This window comes from Apaloderma vittatum, unplaced genomic scaffold, assembly GCF_000703405.1.
Source record: "Apaloderma vittatum isolate BGI_N311 unplaced genomic scaffold, ASM70340v1 scaffold16414, whole genome shotgun sequence".
In the NCBI taxonomy this organism is placed as follows: Eukaryota; Metazoa; Chordata; class Aves; order Trogoniformes; family Trogonidae; genus Apaloderma; species Apaloderma vittatum.
The window spans coordinates 33,544-57,903 of NW_009712302.1; the positions used below are offsets into that span (position 1 = coordinate 33,544).

Below are 24,360 nucleotides of genomic sequence, written 5' to 3' on the forward strand. Positions count from 1 at the left end.
ATTCTTCCTGCTAAGGACTTGCAGTAGCTATCAAGTCCTCTTGTTCTAGCCTATGCAATTTGTTCAAAATTAATTACCTCCTTGAAGAACAAGAAAAATTTTTAAGCCTGTTTGAACAGATTGGGATTCTGTTCATGGGAGTCTAATCATCAGAGTGATTAACATGTCTATTTCTGGGAAATATTGCTGTGCTTTATACCATGTAAATAACTTGCAAGAACATTTCTATGCTGTAAATTGCAAAGAAAACCACATCTTTCAGACTCCACAAACTGTCTCAGTACAATAAGCGTGAAGTGCTGGATGACAGACCTGCTCAGAGTTAACTTCTTGTCCAATTTATCTCTTTGGACCACAAACTTTTTATACAATGCATATCATGAGTCACATTACACAACAGAGTGTAAATACAGCCACAATTCCACATACATACACATATACATAAAGACAAATATTAACAATATTCAGCCTGCTCCCATAATTCAACCATTTCCTTTCATTTCCACCGGTTGGTCTTTCCCCACCTCACAACATGACTGTTTTTGAGAAGCTCCTGCTTTTTTTAAGCATCTGCCTCATGATTCTGAATCACACTAAGAAAACTGTATAATAGAGGGAACCAAGCCTCCGAACTTTACATTCCTGAATCCCATCCAAGTTAGGTGCCTAAAACAGTAAGTGTAACCATTTGTCCCTAGACAACCAGTTCTGGGATAATTTAATCAGCAATGACAGAAAGAATGAGCTACTGAATTACATAAGGATAAAAATACTCGACTATATGATGCTGCCTTGAATCTGGATTAAGGTTGACATTTTACATTAGAGTTAACAGTGGCAAAGTACCAAACCATTTTCGCTTTGGTGACAAACCAGATACTTCTTGATTAAAACAAGAATATCAAAACTGCTTTCTAACGCTCCTGGTGGTAGGCTGACTTGCTGTTTCTACAGTATAGATGCACAGAGAATATATACAGAGAATGTAGTGCAAACTCCTACTATATGAAGGAAGGTCAATTTCAGATTTAATGCTAATTCTACATACCAGAAAAAATTAACCAAGTGGTGGTTTAAATTTTTTAATTTCGAAGAATCTCACTGTAAGTTCATACTTTAGTCTTCTCATACACTAGTAAAGAAGCAAAAGAGTCCTTCCTTCTATGTGTCGGGGTGTTTCTTCAGAAGCTATAGCAGTTACAGAATTACCATCCTGAAAGATACAACAATTCAATTAGAATGAAATTAAAGGCTTCTGGTAATAACCACTACACTCGCAGTTAAAGGAGATAGATAGCTGAATCAAGAGTACAGTGTCCCATTCACCCTACCCACAGCCCACGGCTCTAAGCATTCCAGTTTTATTCAGTGCATTAATGTGTTGGAACTCCTGCTTTCACCAATTAGTCATGGTTTCTCCTGCTTCTCATAGTAAAAATAAAAGCTGCTCAAAGCTGTCATTGTTTTGTATTCCAGAAAAGACAGTTGCATAATTACTAATTATCTACCCGTGACTCATGTTTGTTACAGAACAGGGAAAGCCAAAGTGAACGTCAACTCTGCACTGAAGAAAAGTACTGAAATAACATTAAGGAGGAAGATATCTACAAATATCTTTAAAATGGATGCAAGGTTAAATTTAGTTCAAGATGGCAGGAAAGTAGCTCACAGCCTGGTTAAGTCACCTTGAACTTGCAGTTATCTGCAGACCAAAAGGAGGGCAGAGTTGTCTGAAGAAGCTCTGAAGAATACTCTAGAAAAGAACAAGAAAACCTAGAATTTAAGGTGGCAAGAGACCTGTCAACCTTCACTTCTAAATTTACGATGGTACAGCACACATTCAAAATAAGAGCAGACGACTCAGATCAGCTCCACTAGAATTATTTTACAGTTTCTAGAGATCTACTCAAACACACTGTGAACGTCACAAAGTTTGACAAAATAAGTTGTACACACTTCAGCATGAAGTGATTGACAAGCAGCAAGAATACATTTTAAAGCGATTCACTTACATTTCTCCAGATGAGCCATTCTTTTAGTGACTTTTCTTCATTTATTTTAAAGTCTGCTCAGCAGATTGTGAAAAAATTATGAGAAGTTATACCTTACAGGTCTGCGGATCGTAATTCTCAGTTATCTCTATAAACTTGGTTCTTTGGTTTTGAACAATGTACAATGCAATGCAGTAGTATGAACTTGGTTTTTTGCTCCTTGTTTACAATTTTGAATCAACTAAAGAGACCAACAAAATACGCCTATATTTGGTAGTTTAAGTCTTAAAGTCAAATAAAGGAAAGATTACACTTCAAAGCTGATAGACCCCAAACCACAGCTTACACATGAGACATGATCTCTAGAACTGTGCTCTTAATAAAAGGAAGAAGAATCCCGAAAACTGAAAATTCCAAGAAATTAAGGTTAAAAGTCCAAGCCATTTCTGGTGATGCACTAACTTCATGCTACCTTTTTCTCCCTTACAACAAAATATAGATGCTGCATATAGCTGTAATTAGATGCAATTCCTTGAAATGTTGATCCAAAAGCTACAGCAAAACCACGGTACCCTTTTAAGTAACACAGAAAAGCACTCATCTATTTAAATAAATTTGAAACTAATACTACGAGTGAACAGGCAATGATAGTGAGGAGAAAACTACCTGATGTACAAAGAAAAGTCACCATGACCAAGACTGTAGGGGAGTTGGGTTTTGGGTGTGGGGTTTTTTTGTGAATGTGAATGTTTTCCTGTGTTTTTGTTGTTGTTGTTTGGGTTTTTTTTAAATGCAGTATTTGTAAGTAACTTGATTTTCAAAGTTTCTCACAAGGGAAAGAGGATGTTCCTGTACCTTAAGATAGCACTTACACTACCTAGTTATTTTCCACAATTAGACTAAAGCCGTGCAAAAATACAAAGAACACCGAAACAACATTTTCAAGGGATTTGTTTATTTTTGGTTTACAAACAAAGGCACCCAATATTTCTGTTTATGTCTTAAAAAGCTCACAGATTTAGCATTTGTTTCCAAACATCTGTTCCTACAGCAGAGAAAAAACATTACAGGAAAATGTAATTTTTTTCCTGGTCCCAAATTTAAATACCAGTAGCTGTTAAGTGATCCTGTTGTTTCAGACTGTTCTTCCCATCTAACCACCCGGAATGCCTCCAGTAACTTGCTAGTCAGTACAGTGAAACTACCTTACTGGAGCAAAACATCCTTCTGGTATTCTTTTAATCAACATCTGTTACATGCAAACACTGGTATGAAGAACTGCAAGACAACAGGGTTCTGATATGGAAAAACCCCAGCAGTTTCCAACAGTTTTTCACAGACTGACCACAGGAAGTGACAAAACTTAATGTAACAGACAGGACACTGGATCTGCTGTCAGTTAAATAGGATGTCTGATGAATTTGTGTAAGATACCAACAGTGCACAATTTCCAAAAAGGGAAAACACACCTGCATTTCTAAATTGGCAAATGTTTAAAGAGTTGATGTTTAAAGTAATCCTTTTATTCGGAATTTATTCAAAAGAATAAATTTCTAAGCAGAGTTTTGGACCAGTTCATTGGCTTTGCAGTTTTCAGTAGTAACAAATCAACATTAAAAGCATCATATATAATAGTTACAAACAATCAAACTTCCTAAGTGAATTGCTTTGCAGAACCATTTTCAGAATATGATATATCTTTTGCAATCTTCAGCCACATGCCAACATAGGATAAAGGGGGGTGGTTGGACAGTAGGCACCTCTGAAAAAAGTCTACAATGCAGGAATGCTTAAGCATACTTTCAGGTTTAATAAGATATTTGGGGAGGCAACTAAAACTGTAATACATCTAATGTATTTGTTAAAGTGTAACATCTTCAGTCACAGAAGCCATAATTTATTTTCAGCCACAGTCAGAGGTCTCTCACACAAGGTGTGGTCCTAGACCAGTCAGGCTTTTCATCGCTAGCTTTATATATACACAGGTAATTTTAAAAAGGAATTACAGCTTAACTACTTACTACAGAGTATTTAGCTTCAACAAGGAAGCCATTATCTTTTCAAAATGAGATATACACCTGCATGAAAGGTGTTCTCTTTAAAGTAAGAGTTTTTGTAAGAGTAGCAAAATAAATTCTTTACATACTTAATTCAAATAGGACAAAAGAAAACCCAAACTACCAAGGGCAAGTGTAACGTAGCTCTTGTGTAATGAAGTCATTATTTGCCTTTCCAAGCAGATTCAAGAACTGATTTTAATGAACAAGCACTGGGCAAGGGTGCTGGTCAGTGCATCAATTAGAGGAACATACAATGTTCTCAGAATTTCATGCAACCAAAACTTCAAAGGATCTTTGTGCATTGCCTTGACAAGGATCAATCTTTTCTTAAACTTGCTATCTGTAGAAATATTTTTCCTACTGAAACGAAGTAGCATGCAGAAAAAACAGCTTTCTTCAGATTTAAACCAAATAACGTAACTGAAGAGATGGAAGATCTGTTAACATACTTTCATTTTGAAGCAAGGTGTATCTCGCTCTGCTTGCCCAGTGAAATGAGAAGCTTTACTGGGGCAGGGATGAGAAAGTGTGCTTATGCATTGGTGTTGTCCATGCATCAAATTTCATAGCTCAGAGATTAAAAAAAAAAAAATGAATTCATTAAGTATTTGCTAACATTGCTTAGCATTTAAAAACAAGCGTATCTCTTAATGAAAGTCTATAGCTTGTCCAACTACTACTACCAGTAATATAAACAGCAACTAAGTATAATAAATTCCTTTCAAATACATTTACCTTTTGAAGTCAGAAGTGTAACAATCAAGTGCTGGCTCTGTGTTCCAAATAAAAATCATTAAAAAACAGAGGACCGTCAATGATTTTATTTTTATCCCCCTTAGGGTTACATTTCTTTTTATCTACTCAATGATAGGATCCATCCTGCTTTGAGAGAAGCAAAAATTTTCACACTGACATAAATGCAAGTTGGATGCAGCCAGTTTCAAGCACAGACCTGAATTGCTAAATGCATTCTGAAGACCAGATTGGGCAAAAGGCCCTTCAGGGATTAAAGTTGTGTGTTGTTAGGTTTTGGTTTTTTTTCTTTTTTGTTTTACAAAGTAGGCACCATTATTGTCTCCCTACTTTGAGAAGAAGGGAAGAAGTGGCAAAAAGTAAAGATAAATTACAAAAGTCCTCCATTTTTTTCAGGAGATCCACCATCATTCATACACTTTTGCAACTTGCAAAACCTTCTGTAATTTAGAATTTCAAATAAATAGGTCTACAGAAACTAGCAACTACTAAATCAATATTTATCTTGCTCAATATGGAGTAAAAGTTAAAAGAAAAAAAAAAATCATGTTAAGGCAGATTTCAATCAAACACGTTCCAAATTGCACAGTTACATTGGTCAGTGGTCTAAAATGTTTTCTCCAGATCAAAGAGTTAAAGTCATTTAAATGCTTGTCTAATGCCGATTCAACCTGGCACTTGAACATTTTATTTTTTTCTGTTTCCAGGAAGATACACAACTAACATTACATATACCATACCATATATTCTGCACTCCAATTTAAGATGAAATTATGCTTTTACAGGATGTGAGATGACTACATGTTACAGGCTTTGTGCAGTTAGACCACCATATGCATAGATGTCCTAATGCTAAGATCTCTTCTTCAGTATCTCATAGTACTGGAAGCTCTGAAGTAGGAGAGGAACTTGTAACACAGACTAACCACAAAGTACCAGATATTTCTTGCCATTTGTGATCTTGCAATAAAGATACGCCAGATCAGGATCACAAGAACTGTATTGAAGCCATAGCGTATATTCCTTAACCTAAAGTAAAAACAAAAGAAACAATTAGAAGCCAAGACTTACAGGAAAAAAAAACAAACATGAAAAAACCCACTAGAAGTTAACTTCTAGTTTCGAATTTAATTTGTTCATCAATTCATCTCAAGCTACATTGTGAGAGGTATTAAGTGAATGACAGAAGTAAGCTGACAAGCAAAGGCCCAAGACAGTAGATCACAGAATTGGCAGGAAGGGATCATCTAGGAAAGATCATCTAGTTCCATACCCCTGCCATGGGCAGGGACACCTCCCACTAGACTAGGTCGCTCAAAGCCCCATCTATCCTGGCCTCCAAAACTTCCAGGGAGGGGGCGTCCACAATCTCTCTGGGCAAGCTGTTCCAGTGCCTCACCACCCTCACAGAAAACAATTTCCTCCTAGTATCTAACCTAAATCCACCCTCCTTCAGTTTGAAACCATTACTCTTACACATTACCCATGCCACTCCCTGATCAAGAGTTCTTCCCCTTCTTTCCTGTAGCTCCCTCTAAGTACTGAAAGGCCACTACAAGGTCTCCCTGGAGCCTTCTCTTCTCCAGGTTGAGTAACCCCAACTCTCTCAGCTTGTCTTCACAAGAGAGGTGCTCCAGCCTTCTGATAATTTTTTTTGCTTCTCTGGACTCATTCTCACAGGTCCATGCCTTTCCTATGCTGAGGACTCCAGAGCTGGATGCAGGACTGCAGGTGGGCTCTCACCAGAGCTGAGTAGAGGGGCAGCATCACCTCGACCTGCTGACCACAAGCTGATGCAGCCCAAGATGCAACGTGAAGCAGTATTGCAGAGTAAGATTTTATTTCACTCCTTAAAGAGACAAATCAAAAGGTCTACAATTGTCTTTATGACTCAGCCAAGAACAAAACTGGGCAACTGTGCCAGTAAAATTCTGGACTGTAACAATGAATCCAAACTGAAGGAATTAAGACAGATAAAAAGGCAAGAACAGTCATCTTAGAACACCAGCATCAAAGTTTCCTGCTCTGAGACAGAGAGTCCATACCCTTTTACTCACCCGCTTCAAAAGACCATGTTCCCAGAAGAAACAACTATTGTTCTGTTAAACCTCCTCAACTGCACAAGCCACTCTGACCTGGTGTTACTGTGTACCTTTGGACCTTCCAAAAGATACTCGGGTAAAAGCAGAAACCTGGATTACAGTATACACTAGTGATCAGAACTACAACCATAATCTCAGCCTAATACTGTAATAATTAATACCCAGAGCAATGCAGGAGTTACAAACAGAACAAGAAAGATGACCTACGACTTCCTTAGAAAATGCTTCAGACCACTGGACTGGACAGAAAAATTGAGGACATGAACAGGTGCTATAAAGCACAATTAAGTTATACTACAGAAAAGTAAAGCTTAACAAGGGCAGGAAAACACATAAAATAGAAATTGAGAAAAATAAAAATTTATACTTACTTATTCAAGTGCTTCCTAGCTGCAGGAAGGCCAGACATTTCTTCATTCAGCACATACTTCTTTGTTCCCATGCAGTAATTTTCCATGTATTCTGCCCAATGCAGTTGTCGAACATCAAAATTAAACGTCTGCACAAAATAAAGGCTTCCACCGTTAGTTGACTAAAAATTCACCAGCTATATACAGTAATTTAAAGAATAAATGCCTTTATACCAGATAAGTCTAATTTGTCTTTGATGCAACAACATTATCTTGTCATAACAATGATCCATATTTAGATTCCATTTCTGACTCAACCACCAGTTTCTTACACTATCACTTCATGCCTCCTGAGTGGTAATATTCTTCCCTCCACTTCCAAGTGCACTGCTTTGCCATTTCATCTATCTGCATGGAATTCCACTCCAGAGATAAATGGTTTCTACTGTTTTCTTTTAAGCAACAAAATAATTCTAATACGCTTTAGAACACTGCTCTGTGCCAAGTTCGCTGTTAGATAAATGCAGAGTTCCTTTAGCTGTGCTTATAGTTGGACAGAGCTTTATTTTAAAATAAGAACCATGTGACCATCTTTCTCAGGACAGGGAATCACTACAGTAAATTCATAACTTGAGCTTTTCACCGATATATTAATTTCCTCATCTCAAGATTCTACAGTGAAGCCCCAATACATACCAAGACTTTCCTAGCAGGTTTCTACCTGAAATGATGTGACAGGAATCTCCAGTGCTGAGTCAGTACTAGGGTTAGCTCTACATTACAGTAAATGGCATTACCAGCTCATGTCCTTATTGAATCTTAAATAAAAGAGCTTATATTTCACTTTCAGTCTCTGTGCCCACATCACCCAGCTACTTGCCTTTTTGTCTTCAGGGTTTAGCTGGTTCATTAACATAGTCATATTCTCAGTATTCCAGATCCAAGAATTGCTTGTAAAGTATTCTAACAACATCATGGCCTTATGAAGACGTGTTATTGTTTTCATCATCCTACAGTCCAAGGCATGGAATGTACAGGTTACAAGTGGTAAAGAGTAGCTCAAACAAGAAAACTAGACAGTAAGACTGTAATTTTTTTACCCTCCACCCCTATGTTAACAAATCCCATCTTGCTCTGTACCCAAAGCATGTTATATTAGATCAATAGGATATTTCTGCATATTATTAAAGTTGTCATCGGCTGTCCAATGTTTATATAGAATCAGAAATTATAGTACAGTCCTTTTTTCCTAATCCTACTTCCCAATGCAATACCAAGTTTGTTCCCTAATTAAAAACAAGCAAAAAATGTAAATAAAAATAAAGAAAATAACGCACCAAGAGAAGACATAGTGAAACATCTTGTGCTAGTAACTCTTATTTTAGGACACAGAACACTTCAGGCTACTGGAATATCTAGCTGGACTGAACAATCTAATGTGATGAAAGAGTTGAACTGTGCAGTGCAAAATATATGCACATGACAACTTTAGGCAAGGGAGTAAGTTTCCTCAAGTTTCCTGCACACCATGCAGGACCAGAGCTTTGTAAAAAAGCAAAGTTGGCTTATTACGGTCACTAAAAGCTCAAGGCCTAAAAATCACCAGAAATATGGCTCGGTCCCTTAACCCTACTGCTTCTGCAGCAAAGGGCAGGAAAATATTTAAGGGCACAGATAGACCATACCAGGTCCTGCTAGTTAGGTGATCAGTTCTAGGTTACTTCAAAATATGCAGAAATATCTTCCATTGTTCCTTATTACACAGAGGAAGCAACTTACAAAATCATCACTTGGAGTACAGAGAAATTACGTTATAAGGATCAATTTGGGCAAGTTTCTCTTTGATCAGACTATCTGAAGTGGACTCAAAAAGCGTGAGTCATCTAGTTTCTCAGATGCAAGTTTCTACATTTATGACAAGAAAACTGTTCCAAGTTTTACAGTGCTAGAGATGGTCACTCTTGTTTAAGTACTAACTAGTACCACATAACGGAATGCTATTAAATCCCTGTCTTGGGTGCTTGAGGTATTTCCATCTCATGGAACTGCTTCCAATTTGATCCTTATAGCAGCACACACTGATCATTTTAAGCAGAGAGTAAGAAAGGGGGTGGGTGGGGGGAAGGCAAAAAAGCAGAACAACCCAGCACTAACAGGAAATGGCTTTCTGAAGATAAGTTTTGTCCAGCAAAGTTCATAGAAGCAACAAAACCAGTGATTTTTCTCTGAAAGCTGCCTTGATGCATTCATACTTATAGAAGGGATATAGACATTGTCCCAGAAACACTTCTAAAGAAAGTATTTTGCATCACATTAGTGTCCCCTACTGTCACTAACAGCTGGGATCTCAGTATCAAGACTGTCTCTTCCCATGAAATGGAATAATGCAAATTGCATAGACCACTGAAAAAGTAGAGCATCTTTAAAGCACAAAAAGCACAAGTATTTTTCCTTAACATTTATAGGACCCTATCTACACAGTAATTCAGGGTTGTATTCAAATTTTAGACCACCAGCTAGTTTTATTAGTAGACATTTCCAGACACTTTGAAATCCCTCTTTTATAGTTTCAACAGCTGGCCAACCACTGAGTTGAACCACTGTTCTTCAAATTACAAAATAGTAAGGAATATAGACTGTACATCCAAAACATAACCTGTGCTAACAATACAGAACACTAAAAAAAAAAAACCAACACGACCAAAGAACCCCAAACATTTAATTAACGTGGAAAAAAACCTCAGAGAAGAACTCAAAACTTTGAAAGCAAAGATCTCACTGGTCAAGCAAGTCAGAAAGATCTCCTAGCAAAATGGCTTGGATAACAGCAGTGCCAAACAGGACATGGGGGCGATGTGCTTTTCCAGGCTTTTTATAGAAGTCTGTCGACTGATAGTCTTTAGCCTATTTAACTTCATTGACTTGCCCTTTTGTGTCCCCCTAAATTGTGTTCTCATGCTGAGCTGCAAGGGCAGTTTCAGAGTCCTTAGACTGCTACAGTTTAAGAAAACTTGCACCCATGAAAAAAATACTAAATGGGGCAAATGAATATCTGACTAGACAAGTGTAAATTTTGAGTTTGTTCCTGGTCACTGACACTGGTTTTCATTCTTTTCTATAAACAAAACAAAAAAACCACCAAACTAAATTTTAACTAATGTAAAGACTAACTTCTGCTGGCAACATTGCTGTCTCTGCTTATGGATATTGTTTTATGGCATACCTAAGCTGATGAAAAAAAATTAAAACAAACAAAAAAAATTCAAGTGACTAAAAGGAGCCCCTCTACTCCAGCTGCAGATTTTTCCCTTCCTCCAATTCAAAGTGGATTTCGTGACCAGCCACAGAACCAGCTGATTCAATTAAATAGTGAAAATTTTGTTGTTTGGGGATTCTTGTTTCTTTGTAGGTTACTTTCTTAATATATCAGTCAAGAAGAACCAAATGTCTCCATATTCTCTCAACAAAGTTGGCAGAAGAGGACCAACTTTCTCAGGGACAGCCTGCTTGCACTAAAACAACTGAAACTACAGGTTTTTTGAGAAAAGTAGCATGGTGACAGCCCCTCATTCAGAGATGTCAACGAGTGTCATTTAGCGGTCACTTGTATGGCTCTGGCAGACTTAAGTTTTCCAACTTCAACGGTACCATATTTTTCCTGCAAAGGGAAATACACACACTACTGAAAAAGAGTATGAACCTGAAGTTTTGAAATACACACTCCACAGCTTGTTCCAGAGGCAGCCATGGATACAACTCAAATATCAAAGCCATATACAACCAGTCAGGATAATACCAAGCACTGCATCATGCCTTGCTCATAAGCCTAAGACAGGGGAAAAGTGAGACCTGCTGATCATCATAAAGAACTGAACATCAGCTGCAGTCAGCGTGACAGCAGGCACATGATAGGCAGAATTGTGCCTCTACTATGCAGCACTTTCTGCCATTAACACCAAATACAAGACAACAGTTTAAGAAGCACATCACAGGAATTAGAAGTTTCATTTGTTAATTCAATTACCCCAAAGTTAAGTGGGCACTTTTATATACAAGACAATTGGAAGTGACCTGGCTTAAGGTTATGACACACAACCTGTTGTCTCCAGGGTCATAAAAGTTTTAATGCTGAATACAGCCTGATCCCTCAGGCTGCCAATCTGCAAGTCTCTGCATAAGCATAACCAAGACTCCAAATCTGTTGTTGTTCACATGTTCATTTGGCTGTAAATTTTGAAGTGTAGAATACTACTGGTATTCTCTTTCCAGCATCTCTGAGGTTCCTCCAAGTGCACAACTCAGAAGTGGTATTTAATGAGTGCATGCTTTACTCATTTCCAATTTGTAAGACAGTAACTATGTGAAAGGTGCTTCATGCTGAGTACTAAGAAGATTTAAATTGAAATTCTAGATATGAAATTATGCCCGTAACACCTCCCTACATACATTAACCACATCTTCCCTTTAGCTTTTTAAGAAGTGGAAACAGAAAATGAATTGCTGGAGAAAACCTGGAATAATAACTTTGAAACATTTCAGGCCATACTCTGACCTTCCAGAGTAACTGGAAAGATCTGGTGGGTATCTATATCTAAAGGCTTTCAGATTACAAATACACTGAATTTTTTTAAAATAATACATGGTTCTGTTGTGGTAAGCACTATGCATAGTTATGAGAGAACTAAGCCTTGAAGTTAGACAATTAATAAGCTTTGCCACACAACTAATACATAGGGCAAGCTACTGACAATACTATCCTTAAACGTGGGTGGTAAGGATTATCACCACTATTTATGTAATTGCCTTTAGTATAAAATATTAAATCTTCATTATGCTAATCCTTATTGTATATGTTCTTTCTATAAATTTGGAAGAAGAATGTATTTTTTCTTTCTTCCTTTCCCCTAACTGACAATATTTTCAGAACTACTAAATTCAAGAACCTTCAACTATATGCAGAAAGAGCAAAAAGATTCCGTCTCACTAGAAACACTGCTTTCACAAGTAAGGTAAGAAAGAATTATTTCATACCGCAGAAATATTTCAACAGGTAAGAAAACTCCTGAGAGTAAGATGCATTTTTTAAAAAAATTATGAAAATAATCCTTAAGTTTTAAACAGTCATAGGCCCAATCTATTTCTTCCACTTGTTAAAAATTTCTCATTCAGTGGTAGTATGATATCCTGACATTATGACAACAGTACAGTTAAACTTACATAGTAATTTCATCACTTAGGAGTTTTTACCTACATCATATGCAATAAAGACCTCAGAATTGTATTAAGACGCAGCATAGAGAGGGCAGGCTATTGACTGTGATGTCAAGTTCACACAGTATTGGAATTTTCTTGTGCTAATTTTACTGTACTTTTACTATACTGCTCAAGTTTTCCTGTTAAACTGTGGTGGGCAAAGTTGCATTTTAGATTAAGCCAGGCCTTTTTCACTTAGAAGAGCATTGTATTCAGTTCAAGAACCTCCAATAATGTTTCCAAGGCTTTACAAGTTTCCTAGTACGTACTACCTCGTAATTAAAACCATTCTGTCAACTGAACAAGACGACTACATAACAAGTTATATTCCTGTAAGTGGACTGAGTATCAAACCATTTTGCAATCCCTAAGTCTACTTAAATGCATTTGAAAGCAAAGGGTTTGGTTTAGTTCTATCTCCTATGTTTTCTCCAAACTGGAAATCTTGTGCATGATAAAAATCTCATCCACTCACTGTTACATTAAATTAATTCGGAATACTCATCTTGGTAATAATTCACAGGACAGAAAAAAACCCCATATTTAGTGTCACCAATTGTATTAGTACTGATTAAAGTTCTAAATTCCATCTTCAGACATCACATAGGAACTCCAGAAAAAAAAAAAACACAAAACCAATAGTCAACATTCCCAGGATTATAATATAAAATTACCAAATGTGTTCTAAATAATATGGTTTTTCACAGCCTTGTTTTACTCTCTCTGGTCAAATACACTTAAAAGACTAGACAGCTTTGGCAGACTGACAAGATTCTTAACGATCTGAAAGACAGTAGTTGGCATTTACAGTATAACTATTTTCAGTGAGTGAAGAAGCCTTCACATCTGCCAGGGAATTTCTTTCAAGAATAACTTAACACTGAAAAAGAATCTAGAAGCTAGGAACACAATGTTCAATAGATTCTGATCTGAAGAGCTTACACCTTTTTAACATGGGAAGATTACGACCTAGGCACAGTCACCTGCTGCTACAGCTGCTGTACTACACTAGGGAGTAGGCCTGGAACAACAGAAGCCAAGGCAGCTGAGAAGTTTTCTCCTATGATCACTTATACATCTTCCTTCTACTGATCCAGTATCAAGTCTGCTACAGAACTTTTCTCCTCCTTTTAAGAGAGATCTAGACTACAGGACAATGAATGAATACTCACTTGTGTTAATACACTGTCACCATAGTGGAGATTTTTATAGAGTCTGAAGACAAATACTTTTGAAAACATAACATATGCAATGAGTTAAGATCATACAGCTTGGTAAATCTGAAACAAATTGAAGCAACATCTTATATTCCTTCTATATAGTTCAGTTTAGCCTATTTAGCAGAGCTATGCCATCTTCACCACTTTAGTTAGCCAGGTAATAGTGCAAGTATTATATGCTGAATGGAATGCTAAGATGATACAAAGCAACATCAGATCAAGTTGTATCATCAACAGGAATAACCCACAATTAACAACTCCATCTCCCGTTCCATTTTCAGTTTATTAGCAACAACAATCTTAATGCGAGCCACCTCCTAGAGTTTAATGACTGACTGGCATTCTGATCCGAGACATATCTGACAGCACTGCTGAGCCAGTCATTAATCTCTTCAAAATGCAGCCACTGGATTGTTATTACTTATAGTTAGTAAATCTCAACAGTGCCCATGCCATGTCTTCTTCACGAATCTCCACCACCTTACCAACAATATATTTTTAGCCCTGTCTTTCTTACCATGGTTTATGACCTGTCAATCTGAGCAAAAGATCATGCAAAAATGCAGGTATTGTATGGCTGACTGTAGTCCAATATTGATTCAAGAGGGGGTTGGATTGTAAACTAAAGTTAGGGTGCCTTACTGCACTTTCTAATGGATTTATCTTGAAATTCAAAGTAACGTGGTATCCTGTAGGAAAAAATAAGGATCAACATATTTTGAATATTTATTAGTAAAGAACAAACATCACTTGCTACGTCTTGTAATTCTGTTTACCTTGACTACACTCAAACCCCCAAACTGTCAAAAAAAAAAACAAATCATTTTGGCTAGCAATTTCAGTCATTTTGAATTCAAGGACCTGTTCTCAAAAGAAAAAAAAGAGCTGAGTTTTAGCCACAAAGCATTCAGGGGAAGAAAAAAAAAAAATCAATATACATCATAGTGTAAGCATAGCTTTGTTTAAAAGTCAGAGGAACAGACAAGACAGAGCTAGTCACCATTACCTTGGGCTTCTTCCAGTAATCCTGAGGTAGATATCATACAGGAATGCTGGGGCCTTATGGCTTACAGCAATCCAGTAATGATATAAAAGGTGATTGGAAGTTAGATTAACATTGGGCCGTCTGAAGGCCTGTTCGAGAGGATTCCTCTTGAAAGTAGAAATTACATGGTATTCTGAGAAAGAAAAGTTGCGTAACAGCTTTGATAATAACCATGTAAAATGTAATGGTTTTCAAAGTACATTACAGTGTACAATATTTATGTCAGTATGTTATTTAAATAACCATTCTAACTCTTCCAAAAGCCACAGAAACAAAAAACAAGTCATGAGCTTTTAACCTAAAATACTGTTGAACTGGTTCTTATTATAATCAAGAGGTCTTTCATGTCTTCATCTTCAGTATCGTATTTCATTGTAGCTTCTCTCTTTCTGTTCCTCTTCCCTACCTTAGAAGTTGTTGGTTTCAAAAATTCATAGCAATTTTAGTTTCATAGCATGTAAAGCTATTTAAAGTCATCTACATTTTGTGGAGATGGCTATTCTGATCTCCTGTGAAGAATAATTTAAAGCCAGACTGAGGACTACAAGCACCTGAAGTGCCTTTCAAATTACATTTTTAAAACAACTCATCCATATTTAAGAATTAAGTAAAAGGGGATTAGGATGGGACTCCACATGAAACTCCAGCTGACACGTGAAAATTCTGTATATGACAAATACGCAGGATCAGCATCTTAAGAAGTTTTGTGGAAATTCACCTCTTTTAATTATCTTTTATAACTTTATGCTGTTGTTTATAGACAGTGTAAGTGCCTTCATTCAAACTGGGATATAAACAAAGTCAGCAATTTTCCAAATTTGGCTGAAGCAATAAGGTTTATAAATACAGATGCATACAAAATGGGCAAAAGGAAGCAAGAAGCATGAGGAAAGCAATAAAGAGTAATAAAACATATACTTAAGTATTGAAGATAACTGAAAGAAAAAAAAAATGTGCTTAAGAATTCTATCTATAAAAACCAGGAAGTTAATAGATGGCTTCACCATGCCAGCCAGCTTGTATCACTATTTATTACAGGCACTACTACAAAGCTTTTGGCATGTGGGCTACATGCTAGTCAGGATATCCAAGAGCTGAAAATAGGTGGCCATACTTTCTTTAAGATTACTTTTCCCTGCATATGAATAGTTGAAGTCTCACATAGCTATATGAACATTACAAAAGCCACCTCAATCAACAGTTAACTTAAGCCAAAGACAAGGGGCTATACAAATGCAAAACTATTACTATACCTCTCAATTATGCAGATGCACAAAACATCTAACTGTAGGCTCTTTATCTATATGTATTCAGTAAGGTTGGCACTAAACTCAACCTCACTGCTGCTCCTCTACGCAATGGTTTTGTCTGCACACTACCCACAGTCCGCAGATTAGGTCATGGCAGCAAACAGAATAATCAGTTCTCCCGTAGTTTAAGTCATAATAGAATGTAAAAATAAAATAAACAAAACTAAAAAAATCAAGAACAAAATGAAGCTGTGATAATGCTTCAATGGGAGAGAATTAACAATAGACGATAAAAAAGCACAATACACTGTAAAATTGAGAGGTATGGCTATTGCACTAGCTTATACAGCAAAAACGCAATATGACCTAATGATTATAGCCTGTGCTTGTACTATTTGATCTTACTTTTCTATTAAAGCTTATGAAAAAGAGAAACATGGCATACCAACTTCACTCCAGTGGAAAGGATTGGTGCCACCTGTTGTACAGTTATATACCATAACATTTCTTGGTCTGGAGGCAAAAAAGTCAGAAAAGCAAGTCAGAAGGCAAACAACCCTTTAAAAAAAGCAGATAAAAGACACACCCAAAGTCAACCTTTCCCTCAACAGCATCATTTACATAAAGCAGTAAGAGTCAGTCTCATGTTAGATCTTTTGCTTTTTGTATCATCTTCCAGTATTTGTATCCTTCTTTCACTATCATAGTTCTTTCCTTTCAGAGAAGGCATCACCTACATTACCACAGGTTGTATTGATCACAACAAAACCCAGGAAGGAATTTTCAGGCATAGCTTGTACAACAGCATCAGTAGGTGATGCCTTCCTCTTTGGCATAAGAGGGACATTTTGAGGGACCAATGCTGCTAGATTCCTCTGTCCTGGGGAAATAGCAGGACACTGATTAGAAGTTCAGTACAAGACTGCTTTATTAAAATACACAACATAGTTTCAAAATACTCAGTACTCTATGGTCACCTGTTATACCTATTAACTCCGGAGTACCAGGCTGCAGCCAGTGTCGTATTGACAACAACATCTACTGGAACAAGATCTGCCACTGCACTGTTGGAAGCTCTCATTGTTCGAAGAATTCCTTTTCCTGCCTTAAAGAACAAATCAGAGGAGATAAGACATACGAAGTAAGACATACGAAACTTTGCTGCCTTCCAAAAGAAGGAAAACAATTTCAGCATATTTATTACTTACAGCAATGAAGAGACCACTAGGTCCATTGAAGTTATCAATCCATCCCTATTAGGAACAGTGAGAAGGAAAGGATTTGGTTAGTTTACTGAATCCAGCAATTTCAAGTGAAAATCTGAGAAGTTTCTACTCTGTAAGGCATGGACGGAAAACAGAATGAAGAGGAGAAGGATATTTATTTCCACTTCTCTAAATGACATTCTTACATAGCAAAATCCAGTAACATAACAAGTTGTTATGACTCAGACAAGACATCGACCTGTACATTGACTGGTCCTTCAAAAGGAGACACTAACTTATTTCTTAGAGAACAAATGGCAGAGCATTGGCTGTATAAATATATTTATGTTGAAAGCATTCAAGTTTGCAGGTATTTTTAAACTAGCTTCTAAAAACTCATAGAAGGCAAACTTTTGTCATCAGTTATTAGTTTTTTAATTTTTCAAACAGAAGACACTCTTGCTCCACTTTAATGTCAGTATTTAGACACTAGATTCTTATTGGTTTGACATGCACACTGTACATACTCAAAGAGGTATGTGAAAAAGTGGAGACAAAATGTCTTTATGTCCTGCAGTTCCCAGTTTTCTGTCACCCTTCGTAGCTACTGACATACCAAAGCATCCTGAAGATGAAAAAACAGATAAAGATACACAGAACCATGAAGTAGACAGCCAACAATTTATTTTGTGTGTGAAATAGTATCTCCCATTGTGACAGAAGTGTACTCTTCTATGATTAGAAGCAATTCATCCCTGAATTTCACAGGTAAGAATAGTGTATTTTACAGCTTCTACACTGCAGTTGTTAACCAGAAGCAACCAAGCCACAACTTCATAGTCTAAAAGAAGTTCTTCTACAAAGGTCATTAGATTAACGGGTTGTCAATGCCACAAATTACAGGCAAGATGGTCAGGGAAAGTCAGCAACTTACAGGAAACGGCTCCTTCCAGCTAGCACCAACAATAGATGGCCTTATAATGGCTGTGTTTAATTTTGCACCTTCTTGTTGTACTACATACTCGGCTAAGGCTTTTGTATATATGTAAGTATTAGGTCTGTCACCTATCAGTTTAGGAGTAATATCGTTGACTAGGCCATCATCCATCCACCTAAAGAAACAAAATAAGAGGCAAAGGTAAATTACTGCTTCCAGCTTCACTTAGGGATGGGGGCACAAGGAACAGGCAAAAGCACTATGAGTCACAGAATTGTTGAGGCTGGAAGAGACCTCCGAGATCATCAAGTCCAGCCTATGACGCAACACCATCACTTCCCCCTTTGTGGTATTAAGCAATCACACACCATCTCTGAAGCAAGCTATGTCACCATGGTTCTCCCCATCATTTAGTTAAGCCTTGCAATTTCTGCTTGCTTGCCAATTCCTTCAGCATTTTGTGTTTAAAACTGTAATAATATTCAGCCACAACACACAAGCCCAACAGACATGCCTCTTGAACTACTGCTGCTTTGGTGTTCTCCACTTCAAAGCAGGACTTGGATTTTGCGTGCTTAAGCCATCCAACATCTTCGTGACATAAATGGAATTTAGTCAACATTGTTATTCACCGATGTTCTGCTACGATCAAAGCATACACATATCAGACAAGAACTGGGGTTGGAAGAGGGGTAGAAAAGCCCAGAAAGGGACACAAATCTCTATGCATCTTAGTCAGCTGTTGGCTACAGGGATCATTCTTGTGTAAGTTTACAAAAGCTTTCCCTCATTACCATGAGTTTTAAGAGACAGCTCTCCAAGTCCAAACCAAACGGTTTAAGTTATATTCATCCTACTTATGAAAAGATAGAAAAGGTAACTCCTTCAGAGTCTCTCACTTCAAAGTCTATTTAAAGCCAACATTATAAATGAAGCTTGTCTCAATTTGCATTCTAGGTAGCAGCACATTTATTTTTAGTGTTAGTGCTCTTCCATGTATAACAACTTGAAGATATTTTTCTTTTTAATTAGTAAGTTATTTTTAGCTTCATCTCTCACTTACAAGGAGTAATATTTTGCACGACAGGGAAGAAGGGAGAGACTTATTCACAGCTGAGATTATTATTTATTACATTACACTTGACTTATCCCACATTTGTCACCTGTTCCAGTTAGGGTTTGACAGCTACTAAGTAAGATCTCAGAACAGCTAACATATACAGAAAATAAATATCTCCCCTCCCAGTAATGCCCAATTGAAGACTAAAAAGATACAGAAAACAGATTTTTAACATTTGTGCTCTTCACATACCTAATGGAACTACTACTGGAGCAGTGTTTCTCAGCAGTTAACTAACAGTTGAGTAGCTCAGTCTCATCTTGCAATGGTGGCTGTAGTGGAGACTGCTATCAAAAGGGACTGTCTTCACAATCAGAAGGGACTGTCCTTCACAATGCCAGTGCTGACACACTTAAAACAGCACAACTTTAACATCTCCTGATTCAGCCCCTCATACAGCTGAAAAACTGCCACTCTCTGCATATTGGAGGCATCATGGATGGATACGAGCAGCCCTCTCTTCCCGTACCACTCCACATCTAGCTCAGCTGAAAGTGACCGTAAAACCTTAAACCATTTCCTTTACAGAAGAGAGAAATGTCAGCCATACTGTCAGACTTACAGGACAGCACAAGCTAAGTTCTTCATCTTTCAGATTCCTCATAATTTTTTTAGTACCTTATTACTAGGAAGCAAGTGGTTAGACTACTGCAGTAGCTTCGTAAAATGTAACACGTACTCGAGAGAATCAATCAGTTTCCTGGGATCAACAGGAGGTGGATAAACTACTTCCTCAATCTGTTTTTGATTGCAATATGCATAGGCAGTTGAAACATGCATGAACACTTCCAGATTCTTCATTCGCTGAGCCAAGAAGAGGAGCTGTTGTGTGGCAGTCACATTGAGCTGAACAGCATCTCTGTTGATTAAACAAATTTGATTAGCAGAAAGCAAGACAAGAAACAAGCAAAAAGTAGTAACTAGTCCATTCACTCCTAAATGCCTCAGTAAGGGGTACATAAAGTATTCCTAAACACTCCACCCTCCCCAAAAGCAGCATGGACAGTGTCCTAACCTTCTGCTTACAACAATATGTCACAGTCTTAATCTGGAAGATCTCCTGATGTTCAGTTTCCTTAACTGTTCTTACTTGCATCCTCATGCCCCATTACTAGAGTGGGAAAATCAGCACATCTTTGATCTCTTCAAGTTAAGTACCCAATCCCACATTTTTCATAAAACGTGAAGGAAATAATGCAAACGCCTAGCTGCCATGAGATGCATCTCAACATCCTATTCAAGTCAAGCTACATCAACAACTCAGAAAGAAGGCTTAAAGGGCCAGTAAGTTGGAGACTGGCATCTTCTTGTAGGATAGCACAACAGGATTACAGGAAGGAAAGGAAGAAAAAAAAGAAAAAGAAAAAAGGAAAACCACCAAGAACCATCACATTTTCATCCTCCAACTTTACTGCTTCTATAAAACACACTATGGCCACTAGTTTTCTTGTACACAGTGTCCAGCTAAATTTCAGGAATACAGGTAAATAAAGCTTTATCACAAAGACTTTGATAGTGTTACATTAACAAAAAAAAAAGTCTTGGTCACCCCCAAATAAGCATTAAGCTTAAGACTGCTTTATTACACATTATTGCTGAAGTGTTGAGCGAACCACTATCCCAGACAATTAAAAAGCTTAACATAATAACTAGTGAGCACAATACATATAGCTACAGTTTATTTGCTTGTTCATATCCTTTCTACCCATCTCAGACGTTGGAGCAACACATGATGTCAGGAAGACTCAGACTAGCAACAAGTTCCCTAGTCTCTTTGTGTTTTCAACAGCTTCCCTTCAAAGACTTTCAGACTCAGACACAGGGATTTTAGTGTTTTTAAACAAAAACCAAAACAACCCACAAACGGAAAAAAAAACCCCACAACATACGACACACACTAGTCAAAAACAACAGCACAAAACTTGAGTGGCCTACAGCAAAATCACAGTAACTTATTTGGTTTCTATGTGCTAATAAGGGATTTGTCTTTTTGCCTAAAGCATTAAAAACATGAACTTTTCCATGTTGAATAGTGTAAATCTAACCTCTGGCAAAGCAGGTGTAAGTAATATGCCTCAATCATCCTCAGAAGAGAAAATGAAAACCCAACAGCTTAAGCTAAGTTTTGGGGAAAAGATTTTTACTTTAAGTAACCATAAAATTGACCAAGCACACACAAGCACATGAAGTAGCCTGACAGGTTGAACAGCTGCAAGACTGTGCAGACTCCCAATTTACCCCCTCCCTTTGAGTAGCATTGGTTTAAGAGACCAGAGTGTACAGAATTTTAGACTCACCTTAGTGCTTCATTGAATCTGACTGTAGCAGCACAATGAAATATAATATTAATGCATTCTATAAGTTTTTCCTTGATTGGTTCACTAAGGTCCAGTCCAGGCTGTGTAAGTTCACTTGTAATTACTATTATTTTTGCTCTGAAGTTTGGTTGCTCATCTCTCAACCTGTCAAAGAGCTGTTAGAAAAACAGGGCTAAAAGTTAAAAAAGGAAATTGTTTCTCTGGCTAGTAAGAAGAAAAAAGGCAGGCTTAAAGGCTGGATATCACGTTAGGACATCCAATCAAGTCTTATCAAATTGGTGTTCAACTACTCTCACTGAAAAAATCTCACACATCTATTCTCCTAATTAACTGGGTTATAACCTGCTGGCTTAACACATATAGATAAAAATTCTTGCCTCATCTTATTCACACTCACTAGTTTTCCCAAGCAAAATAACACTGTGTGAATAAAACACACTAGAAAGTTTCACCAGAGTAGACCCCTCTTAATTGCACAGAGGCCAATGTCTTAGCAACTGCTTCAACACAAGTCAATTACAATGTATTAAAACCACAGCAGTACTTTTTTTTTACCCCTCTTCTAAGCATACAGTTATACTGAATGCAAATAGTTAAAGAGACATTTCCTTGCCGAACAAAGGAACTTAATTGATTTTCAACTATAAATTGTCACCTAAAGGTGCAGTTCCACGACTCTTGAGGCAGTTTGTCTTGCTACCAGATTGCTCCCTCTCCTAAATTATTTCTGTGTTGCTTCTCCCGCACTGGCAATAGCAAGTAGCCCAATGGCTGTGTGAGCATGCCTACCTGCAGGTCCAGCTGAAAAATAATACTTTTTTTGTAGGTATTTTTTCAGCTTAACCATGAGTTAATGCAGCTCATACTACAGTGAGAGTATGGGCCATCTCCAGTGACAGAGGTCTTGAACTGATTTCCCCAAATATGATGCTTAATCTTAAAGGACAAAGCTGCCAAGATAGCATTTAAAACCTCTACAATTCTTAGAGTTACAACAAATAGTGCTTACCTAGAGGAAGAAAGCCTTTCATCATTTCAAAAATAAATCTGCTACGTTTTTAATTAGAATGATGGTGCCTGCCTCCCAGGAATTCAAGCAACTACCTTTACCCATATTAATGTGCAGTATACATTATAAGAGAAAAGCAGTCCCACGGATAACCACTTGAAAGAAACTGTTTGGAATCTTTAGTTCATCTGTTATATCTGTTCTGCCCCTTTCCACATCCATATCCATACGTTATTCCTACATATCTCATACTGCCACTAGCATCAGTACTAAGGGGAACAAGAAGAAACACCTAGAGGACATGTAATACATACAGCAAATTAACAGAAAAATTAGATATCTGAAGTCCAAGGGAAGTAGAAACCTCAACATTTTTGGGGTATTTGCAGCTCAATTTATTTTAATTATCACATTCATCCACTTACGTTTTAAGCTCTTCAAGTAAAGCGATGTCCAAGCATGTGCAGAACACTTGAGTCCATCCAAACTGGACAACTTAAGACCACATACCCTATTAAAATTTTCATAGTCTTTTTGAAGAATCTTGATTATATTAGTATGCTTTCAATCTAAGTTGTCTACCTGTATGGTGAAGAACGAATAAACACATGGCCCTGTCTGCATAGATGTAACCTGTCTGCATAGATGTAACACCACCATCCCTTCACGTTCTCACTCCAGGGACTAAGATGTAGGACTTCTCTGGCTTACCAGGACTTCTATCATGAGCCTCTTTCAGCAATTAGAGCTCTACAAGACTTAGGAAACACATGAGATTGTTATCTCATTTCCTTATTTTAAAGGAAAATTTGCTGTCACGGATTTATAGTAATACGTATTTCTAAAAGAAATCCATAACAGGATCTATTAAGACAAATATTTCTGTTCGGTTGACAGCACATATTCTTGCTTATTGGTAGATCTCACAGCACATTCAAGATAAAGTACTAAGCCTCATCTCATAGAAAAGAAAATAAGGCACACAGAGAGAAAGTGACTTTCTTGATCTAAAGAGCGGTCTCAATTCCACCTTACAACTCCCAATCCACACTGTCTCATCTGCTTGATTACCACTGTGTGCCCTGGGATAATGAGTGTTCTTAAAGCTCTCCATCATTTCTGTGTAGTTTATGCAGACTGCAAATCAACCATGTTACGTATCAGGATGCTTCCAAGATAGTTGTGTGCAGACTCAGGCTGGGACAGGCAACACTTTGATGAGGACCAAAGGAGGCCCTCATCAATTGGAGATCCTAGATAAGGCCTAGCAAGTTTTACCTTAGATATTTTACTACTCAGTTCTGCATTACAGCTGAATATCTTCCTCCTGAATAAAATACACAGTAATTTTCTACTAATGACTTTGCTAGAGACTAAGAGGTTGAAAACCAGCTATAGAAGCACTGCCATTTTTTCTGTTAGAAATGAAAAAAAACATTAAATGACAACATTTTGCTTTAGAAAAACCAAAGTTGTTCTCAAAATGAAATGGCAACATTATAAAGAAGGACAAAAAGAAAAAAAAAAGCAGCACTTTGTGAGCATATAACACATACCTTACAGCTGGTAATTTCTTCTATTCGTGCTTCAGGTGTCTGCCCTGCTTTGTGTCTTACCAACACATACACTGCTTTCACTTTAGGACAAGACCGGAGCAGCTTTTCCAGAAGCACTTTTCCCATGAAGCCTGTAACTCCTGTCAGGAGGATGTTCTTTCCTTCATAGTATTCGGGGATGGAAACCATTA

General features: G+C 37.3%; 1 protein-coding gene across 2 annotated transcripts; it reads right to left on the minus strand.

Annotated features, from left to right (window-relative positions):
• Positions 1-5,358: 5,358 nt before the first annotated feature.
• On the minus strand, positions 5,359-24,360 carry FAR1 (fatty acyl CoA reductase 1). Of its 2 annotated transcripts, none has more exons than XM_009867935.1 (11): positions 24,170-24,360; positions 21,584-21,759; positions 19,966-20,145; positions 18,164-18,341; positions 17,233-17,277; positions 17,011-17,129; positions 16,470-16,537; positions 14,247-14,418; positions 8,137-8,266; positions 7,278-7,405; positions 5,359-5,833 (listed from the first exon to the last, which is right to left on the minus strand). In XM_009867935.1, exons 1-11 carry the CDS (start codon positions 24,356-24,358, stop codon positions 5,671-5,673), a joined length of 1,548 nt encoding a protein of 515 aa, XP_009866237.1. In that variant the 5' UTR covers positions 24,359-24,360; the 3' UTR covers positions 5,359-5,670. The 2 variants fall into 2 exon arrangements, with proteins under 2 accessions (XP_009866237.1, XP_009866236.1); XM_009867934.1 differs by lacking the exon at positions 14,247-14,418 and adding an exon at positions 14,736-14,907.

What these genes read in the sequence shown, in the direction of transcription:
- FAR1 (XM_009867935.1), bottom strand. Translation starts at nt 24,358, where the DNA reads ATGGTTTCCATCCCCGAATACTATGAAGGAAAGAACATCCTCCTGACA. An exon ending in AAGAAATTACCAGCTGTAAG is followed by an intron (nt 21,760 to 24,169) that starts GTATGTGTTATA and finishes TTTTTCTAACAG; the next exon opens with CTCTTTGACAGGTTGAGAGA. An exon ending in GCTGGAAGGAGCCGTTTCCT is followed by an intron (nt 17,278 to 18,163) that starts GTAAGTTGCTGA and finishes TGTTCCTAATAG; the next exon opens with GGATGGATTGATAACTTCAA.